The sequence below is a fragment of the Haliotis rufescens genome, unplaced genomic scaffold, assembly GCF_023055435.1.
Source record: "Haliotis rufescens isolate VD_foot unplaced genomic scaffold, xgHalRufe1.0.p SCAF_35, whole genome shotgun sequence".
Classification (NCBI taxonomy): domain Eukaryota; kingdom Metazoa; phylum Mollusca; class Gastropoda; order Lepetellida; family Haliotidae; genus Haliotis; species Haliotis rufescens.
This window is the reverse complement of record NW_025964057.1, coordinates 206,535-215,909: the sequence shown is the minus strand read 5'-3', so window position 1 is coordinate 215,909 and position 9,375 is coordinate 206,535. Positions and strand designations below refer to the sequence as shown.

Genomic DNA, 9,375 nt, shown 5'->3' with positions numbered 1-9,375 from the left:
TCATGATGCTCGCAAACAGATACAATATCCATAATTACAAGACAAACCTATCTCCATAGACCATACGCCCATACGCCCATATCGACATGAGTGTGTAGGGTATTGTTAGCCATATATAAACGATATGAAAAATGATAACAATAATCGTAAAGGTTTCTGATGCCCGTTCAATTTGTATTGAATGATGTAGCTTTGAATAGCTGCCATATATGCATGTACGCATTTTAAGTGAAATTCATACCAAAAGCGCTTTCAGTCTTTTCAACAGATCATTTTACTGTTAAAACTTCCTGGTTCACAAACATGGCGGGTGTGAGGTGGCTGATACTTACTGCGGCTGTGTCAGGGTGGTGGATACAACTCATCCTGGGTAGGTAATAACCACAGTTTTCTTTCTTGTGGGCAGTGAACGTGATACTATGTAAACACATTCATTCAAAGAATTATCATTCTTACTCCATTGCGACCCCGGGTCCAAACAGGTTCCCAGTACATCATGTTTGTTTAAAGAACGGAATAAAACGAGGCTCGGGAGAACACAGGTAGCGAGTTGTATAGTAAGGACAAAGTCAATTGAAAATCAAACAGCTCCCCTTTCAGCCTAGTCCACCCATCATTTGAGTGTTAAAACTTCCTGGTTCACAAACATGGCGGGTGTGAGGTGGCTGATACTTACTGCGGGTGTGTCAGGGTGGTGGAAACAACTCATACTGGGTAGGTAATAACCACAGGTTTCTTTCTTGTGGGCAGTGAACGTGATACTATGTAAAATGCTCCTTGGAACATATGCATTATACAGGTATATCAGTTACAAAAACAACGTTGTTTACAGTAAAGCTGGACAGTGTCTCTCATAAACATCCGAGGAATAAAACAATAAAGCTATGTTCTCTCTCTTCTCTCTCTCTCTCTCTCTCTCTCTCTCTCTCTCTCTCTCTCTCTCTCTCTCTCTCTCTGTCACACACACACAACTACAACAATTGTATTTTTACTAAGTATGCCCATACTGCTTTGAGTGTCATTCATTTGCTTGATAAAGGTGTTAGAATCTACACCGAAACGTTGCCCAATTGTAATAAAGAAGTTGCTCATCCATAACATTTTTGTCTTAGTTATGCCCATACTGGATTTTGTCTTAATCTGTCTTAAGCTTATTTGCTCCTAAATTACTTCACAATGACTCTTTATCTATTTTATCAAAGTTATCTGGCTGTAGGGAGTATGTAACTGATCCATGCTTACATTAGAACATGTGTTTATGGGTAATGGGGCTTGTGGGGCATTGCAAGAACATTAACCTGATTCCAACCTTTGTTCTACCTATGTTCAGGTACCAGCTGCCCGATAGGAAAGTTCGGAGAAACCTGCAGCTACTCCTGTCACTGTACTCCGCACTGTAACCCGACAACCGGAGTCTGCAGCGGTGCATGTGATCGAGGCTGGTTTGGTGGGAATGGGCAAACCTGTCAGAAAGGTGAGTTTTCCTGTCACAAGATTAGATTTGAAAGGAGATATGTAACGAACTGCTGGCGTTATAAGACGATCACCCCTTATGAATCGCTCCCGAATAATGAAGAATCCAATCAACAGATAATAGCGAATACTACACTCATTCTCGTTAGATACCATTTTATGGTATCTGACCGAGCGAAAGCAAGGTCAGAGGCAATAGAAAGTTCACGAGTGTGGTATTTTATTTATTACTCACCAATACATTAACTAATGAAATGTCACGGACATTCTATAAATCAATGAAGATTACCTTCGAGATTTTGATGTATGAATTGACAGTAAATGTGAGCAGTAGAAATTATAGAACACCGACTAATGCCAAATCGTTCAAATATAACGTTTGTCGGTTAGAAAATGCATGAGAATCCGAAGGAAACAAAAAGCAGGGGATAAAATACAGTTAATAATATTATGGTGGTATCATGTTTCGTGTGACATGTCGTTATAAATTATTGTGATATAAACCCACCAGAACAGACATGAACAGAAATAAAAGTGACACAACCCTATCCATATTCATATAATTAAAGCGACAAAACCCTTTCCATATCCAATAGAAATATCTGTATAAAGAGTCGATTTACGATTCCGAATATATCATGAACATGTGTTTATGAATCACTATCAAATAGTAATGATACCAGGTGTTCGCGAAAAGGTGAGCGTATCCTGCCCCACGGTGGCATCCGTCACAAACACATGCATTTGCAAGTCAATTGTTCACCTGAAAACATAATAGGAAATTGCATCGGACACAATTTTTGTCAATGATGCGTCATAATGGAAACAAATGAACAATGCCATAATGTACACACTGGTGAAGATAAATGATTCGCGGTAGGACAATTTCATACTCGTCTGCCTTGAAATAGGGACGTGAAAAAAATGAAACACTTGACAAACATTACAACAGCTAACAATGTCACTTGATAATGAAATTAATGAAGACGTAAGAATGGACTTATTACATGAAATTGAACTGATTGATGGAGAACTTAAAGAAATAAATCGGGCTAAAACAAATGGAATGTTAATGAGATCAAAAGCTTTATGGGTGGAAATGGGAAAACCATCTAAATATTTCTTGAACCTGGAAACAAGGAATTTTACAAACAATTAAAACATACATGCACGTTGAAACTGTTCGTGGCAATATAATAACGAAAAGCAACACGAGATTAGGAACGAAGTGAGATCATTCTACAGAAAACTCAAACAAATGTTCCTGTGACACTGAATAAGATTTAATGTAAAGACTACTGTTAGTGTTCAAATTGTTTAATTTGCCATACTGACTTTCCTAAATAAACATGATCATGCCAAAATGTCAATTTACAAATCAATAGCGTGTGTGTCCACCTCTGGTTGCGATGCAAGCAACACATCTTCGTCTCATGGAATGGACCAGGCGTCGCACAAAGTCCTGTGGGATATCTGTCCATATCTGCTGGAGCATGTTTCGAAGTTCCTGGAGTGTCTGTGGAACACGTGGTTGACGTCGAAAGCGCCGATCCATCTCATCCAACATGTGCTCGATTGGTGAGAGATCAGGGGAGCGAGTCGGCCAGGGGATGACGTTCACGTTGTTTTGTTGAAGAGAGTCCTGAACAAGTCGAGCAATATGAGGCCGGGCGTTGTCATGTTGAAAGGTAATGCCTGGGCCATCACGACGCAAAAACTGTAAATCAACAGGGTCGATGATCTCGTGGCGGTAGCGCTGTCCATTGACATTTCCCTCACTATCAAACAAGTCCTCTGTCTTGCTGTTATCCCACCCATTCCCTAACGCTGCCGCCCCCAAACCGATCTTCTTCCATGACACATTGATTGATCGGTACACTCGAATCCGTCCATCACTGTGGCTGAGGTGAAAACGAGACTCGTCAGTGAATAGAACTTGTCCCCACTGCATGGCCGTCCAGCGTAGACGCTGTCTGCACCACTGTAGACGTGCTTGACGGTGGTTTCCTGTCAAAATGGGACGTCTGGCGGGTCTTCAAGCGACAATCCCTGCACATCTGAGGCGGCAATGTACGGTTTGTGAAGATATTCGTCGAAGGCCAGGGATGCTTCTTGCAGTCACTGCTGCTGGCTGGAATCGATTTCGTATGTGTGTTGTTCGAATCCAGTTGTCTTGTCGATTATAGGTTACGCGTGGCCTGTCACTCCGAGGATGGTCTCTGACTGCATTCGCCTGTTGCCAACGTTGCCATAAACACCAAATGGTGTTTCTGTGGACGTTAACTTGTCTTGCAACATCACGTTGACTCGATCCTGCTTCAAGCACACCAATGGCTCCTAGACGCTAATTTTTGGACTGGCGTGGCATTTCGTAATGTTGAATAATTGCGTAATTTTGTTGTTTTTCTGAGTGGTTGTTGTCAGCACGATGCTAAACAATGCATATGGAATCCCGTTAACGCACATGTTTTTATACCCATTCTTGGGTAGTGAAATGCATGGGGCTTGCATAAAAGTCAACTTTTCATGGAATGCACGCTTTTCTGTAGCAGTTGCGCTTTTGTGATTCCGTACATGAACTGCAATATTGAAAAACAAACTTTACTTGTTTGAAAAATACACTAAAATATTAGTGTCACAGGAACTTTTGTTGTTGAGTATAACTTCATATCCCTAAACTTTCTGATAATACAGATAATAAATGAGAAGGGGAACTCAGTTATGACGAAGTACTACTTGCTGTAAAAATGTGAAAAGTCCTGGCCCCGGTGGATTTACAGCAGAATGTATTAAGTTTTTTTGGTTAGACCTCGGAAAGTTGAATGCAGCCTTTAGACAGGGTTCACTATCAGTCTCACGTCTCGGAAACAAGGACTTATAACTTGCATTCTAAAGGGGAATAAACCAAAACAGTTTCTTACAAATTGGAGGCCGATATCACAACGTTCAATCTTCTATAATTTAGGATAATCAACTATATCCAAAAAATGAAATCAGTACTTGACATCATTGCTAATGAAGATAAAAAAAATGTTATATAACTGGACTTGTCTATGACTTGATGGAACATACAGAGAGACACCAGGATTGATGTTCCTTATCGACTTCGAAAAGGCATCTGATATTGTCGAATGGGAAATGGCTTCGGCCCTGAATTCTTTAGTGTTTCCAGAGGTTGTCGTCAGGGTGACCTCTTATGCCCATACTTGTTCATACTTCGTGTCGAAATATTACAACTGCAAATGCACGGTAGGTAGGACAACTGGACGAAGAATGTTATCCATGTAACGCTGAGCTGTCTAGTTTCCGTCAACGATGACCAGCGGTGTCCTCTCCTGCCCACAGATCCCTCCCTACACCATGACACTCCCTCCACCATATGGTACGACCTCCTGCACGCAACACGCCGCCGTTCGTTCACCCCTACGGCGGTAAACACATTGTCTTCCATCAGCCCTAAACATACAGAATCGACTTTTGTCAGTGAAGACAACCCTCTGACAGTCACGTCGTTGCCAACGTCTAAAGTCCGGGCCCATCTCAATCGCAGACGACGATGTTGCGCTATCAATAGCTTTCCTCTGTATGGTCTAAAAGCCCTGATTCAATGAGCCCTGAGTCTCCTGGCCACTGTCTGTCGACTAACCCTGTAATCTAAGCCATTTGTCGCCGATGACGTCACTGCCAGGAAGCGATTTCGGAGGTGCAAGGTACGCAATACCCAAGGCTCGTTCACATTGTTTGACTTTGAGTCGTGGCATTTCTTTTGTGTTTTGTTATCACTGTGGATGTCTGACTTGCCGGTGCAATCGTTTTATACCCTTACTCGCACGTGCATTTGCAGTTGTCCGTGGTGTTTTTCACTTTTTCGCGTGTTATGTTGCAAACATGTAACAGACGATTAACATTTTCTGCATACGCTATTGTTTTATTTAGGTTATTTGTTTTAGATAGACTTCATCGAAAAAAAATATTATGCTTTGTCTGAAAATCATATTTTCAGTTGGTAAAGTTTCTTTTTGATGTCAGTTTAGTTAGTCCTAAGAAGACAAGCATAACCCTCGGGAAAATTATAAAATGTAATCAGCCTTTTCTATATACTTTTATCTCAATACAAAGTTGAATTTCTATTTGGACAAAGAAAAGAATCCTAATCTGCAACAAGTGTGTTATTCAAAGCATGTTAAAACCCAGTCATATCAGAAACAATACTAGGCGTGTGTTAGACACTGACGCCTGACGCTTGAGTTCCTGACATCGGCTATAACTGATGGTGCTGTTTCTCCTTATAGTTGTTGATGTTTCAATCATCATTCCCATCTGTAATCCTATTGGACACCCTCCAAGGTCTTTAGTATCGATCTCCTGGCCAAGTCAAACCAAAAGACAGCGACATTGTATCTGAGTGGGATAGCACGCACTCACACCCAAACACACCCAAACACACACACACACACACACACACACACACACACACACACACACACACACACACACACACACACACACACACACACACACACACACACACAATCACATTGCCTTCATAGATTGATTCAATGCAAAAGATAAGACAGTTAATGAAACATCTCTATCTGTAGTAACATATGCATGTCCATGTCAGACCATAATAAATTGAAATAACGGAGCTCCATAGGGAAGTACCGATCAGCACAATGGCTGTATCCTGAACAAAACAAAAACAGTCATATCTGTTTCAATTGTCGCGACTGGTACACATGCATTACTTACACACTAATCTATGTTTTAAATCGATGCAAGCGAGAGGTTCATAAAACCCCTAAAACCTGAAATGCCACAAATGCCATACAAGGCTGTGAAATGTCACAAACTATTTCAAAAGCAGGACCACGTTTGTATTTGATGACACAGCTTATACTCTATCGTTTGCTAAATTTACATTTAAAATGCATAAACATATTTGTTTTGAATCATTGCGTGATCTTGTCCTTTATGTATTCAGAAGATGCGAGGTGTGTACAAGCCGCCGGGTATAACTTGAGCCAATTGGGTGTCGCAGTGGTTCTTGCATTCGTGGCTGGTGCTGTAGTAGATGCCATCGTCAGTGCTGTTATCTGGAGGAGAAGGAACAGGTAAATGGGTCACAATATAAAGTTCCAAGATATATATTTTAAAAAATCAAAATGCATTGTGTTTTTGGGGGTCCAAAAAATAGGATCATATCTAATAACAACATCATATTGGATAATGCGTCTATGTCTTTCATGTACTTTACACCAAGCTTTGAATGTGTTCACATTCCAGATGCCTACACAAGACATCTGAATCGCGCCCAACCACTGTATCACTCGTTCCAACTGAACCACCGCAGGCCAGTGATGACGTTGGCCCAGAAACTAGGCCATACGACAGTCTCAATGCCGTCTCATATGACGCCAAGATGAAAGGAGAGCCTTACTGCACCGTTAAATCTGGCCAAACAAATGCAAAAACTGATGCCACTGTTCTGACGTCATGTGACGTGTCCGACTCTATCGCAGCAGGGACCTATGAAACCCTTGACAACACGTCACGGGGAACGGATGGTGAATACAGTGAGATCGGGAAGGTTAAGTGACTTTCTATTGACAAACTTACTGTTTAAATAAAATGATATATTGGTACTTGAAGGTATATTCGCAAAAGGTGCCCTTTAGCTCTAAGATTTATTTCTATGTTTGTGGGTTTAAAATTGTAATAAATAAATTAATTATTTACGTATTTCTGTAGCCTGATGTCTATTGACGCACAGACACTACACAGACACAGTTACAATGTGAATTGTGTAAGTTCAATGAGAGCTATGTTGTAACCCAATGTCCCCTGATGTGAACTGATAATATTAATACTTAAGACCTAACGTAAATGTATTTATATTTTGCTAAATAACAGTTATAGGTGGCGTTTATCTTATAATTATAGTTTTGGCTTTGCATGCATGAAGACCTTGTCATTATGGCGTCACCACCTTTGTTTGTGGACGGTGAACTGAAATACATGGACAGGACAAAGTTATATGATCTGTTAACTTGTAAATATTTGTAATAGACGATTCACTTGATGCATTGCGATTATGTATTATTATATTGATGATATATGAAAATAATCTTCAAAAAAGTAAAAACATTTACATGTTTTCATCAGGCATATCAAATTCACATGCTATGCTGACAGGAAAATAGTCTACGTCGTACTGACACAAATCGTATTTTATCAAAAATACCACCTTTCACATGTTGAAACCTATAGCTAGGTAAACCCAGAGTAGTAGTATGTGTAATGGGTTATTGCATCCGTAGCCTCAGGCCACGCTTGTTATCTCTATGCCCCAGAAGCCTTTAGTGTCATTAATATTGTTTGACTATGATAGTTTCATGTTTGTTATTGCTTTAATGTCACGCTTTGTTTTCTGTATATGAGTATATGTTTATGTGCATAAACAATGTCAATAAGAAAACGTGTGACGACTGTAGTCAGTCTGGAATTATTTACTCAAATTCTAAAATATATCACTCACAAGTTGGATTACTTAACGTAGATAACTTAAACACTTATTTGATTTATTGCTTTTTGATTAGTATACATCTTTGCAATCATTTTGTAATTATATACGATCACTGGCGCTTCATCAATAAACGGAATCCAAACTCACGGTTCCTTTTTTTTAAAAGGTCCAAAAAGTAAACATTAGCCTCTACCGTTACGAAGCCATGAAAAACATCTAGGAAGTCACGATTTCGCTATCTGTTGAACGTTTTTAAGTACACCAATCTATATATTCACTGCAATACATCAGGAAGTGGGGCGTTTCCTTAAGCTGTTCATCTCGAGTAAAGTATAGAGTGAAAAGGAAAAGCATGACTTAGGCATAAACATGTAACCTATATAATTTTGCAATTGTATGAGGAAGCGCCTCGACTGAAGTCCATAAGCAGACGTGGTTGTGAGGAGTCCAAGGGTGAGATCATGCCACAATGGACGAGTCTGCAAATCATAATGGGCAGGTTAACATGGAGTTTGGATTTAGTCCAGCTACATTCTGTTACAGATGACACATTTTATATAGGCTTTAGTGTCTTCAGGAAATTAAGTAACTGCCGTTTAATACATGTACATGTAAATTCCAGGTCATTCAAAACGGATTTTATTAAAAATTTAGACACGAAAGAAATTATGCTTTCGGAAAATTAAGTTTAAGTGCATATTCACACATATATGTAATAATGTTCGTATATATACATACATGTACATATATGCTAACACGTGTCCGTATTAAAGTATAGTGTTCGATCAACTTTACCTGCTGATAGAACTTAAATGTTTTCATCTCTAACCATTTCCGTGTGGTGTATGTTTACCTTGTACAATAACAAATACATGCAAACTCAAATGCTGGGCATGTATTATGTTGATGTGTTGATAACACTTCACGAGAGGAAGCTATTATGAGGGGCGTGTCTGGTTCATCACATGCTCCATTGAAAAATGGACAATGTTGTTTCCCTGTGTTATTATTGCAGGTGTTTACAGTGTAAACATGTTTTCAGGGTTCACCCTTCCCCTTATACCTTAGTCCCCAGTGTGGTGGCCTAGCTTTGGTTTATTATGGTCTGTAGCCTAGCTTTTTTAACTAAATAATCCAATGGAAAACCATTCGTTTTAATATATTGATCGTGTTTGTTATATACGTAAACCTTCGATACTTACCTCACTGTTTTTCCTCCTTTTTCGACAGGTATTTAATAAGTAATTAACTTCTTCTGATTGCAATATTGTTTACATGTAAAGTTTTAAATCACTCACGCACTCTTATCTCCGTTGGCTGGCGCTGCCATGTTGAGGTACCCATGCTTATCATGCAATTCACTTAGTAGTCTGTCT

The 9,375-nt window shown here is 39.6% G+C and overlaps 1 protein-coding gene across 2 annotated transcripts; it reads left to right on the top strand.

The window, feature by feature from the left end:
* Positions 1–267: 267 nt before the first annotated feature.
* Positions 268–8,146, top strand: LOC124134431. Of its 2 annotated transcripts, none has more exons than XM_048381109.1 (4): positions 268–370; positions 1,331–1,474; positions 6,458–6,587; positions 6,760–8,146. In XM_048381109.1, the coding sequence occupies exons 1-4, from the start codon at positions 304–306 to the stop codon at positions 7,070–7,072; spliced, it is 654 nt and encodes a 217-aa protein (XP_048237066.1). In that variant the 5' UTR covers positions 268–303; the 3' UTR covers positions 7,073–8,146. The 2 variants fall into 2 exon arrangements, with proteins under 2 accessions (XP_048237066.1, XP_046355192.1); XM_046499236.2 differs by lacking the exon at positions 268–370 and adding an exon at positions 584–714.
* Positions 8,147–9,375: the final 1,229 nt, after the last annotated feature.

What these genes read in the sequence shown, in the direction of transcription:
- LOC124134431 (XM_048381109.1), top strand. Translation starts at nt 304, where the DNA reads ATGGCGGGTGTGAGGTGGCTGATACTTACTGCGGCTGTGTCAGGGTGG. An exon ending in GTGGATACAACTCATCCTGG is followed by an intron (nt 371 to 1,330) that starts GTAGGTAATAAC and finishes ACCTATGTTCAG; the next exon opens with GTACCAGCTGCCCGATAGGA. An exon ending in ATCTGGAGGAGAAGGAACAG is followed by an intron (nt 6,588 to 6,759) that starts GTAAATGGGTCA and finishes TTCACATTCCAG; the next exon opens with ATGCCTACACAAGACATCTG.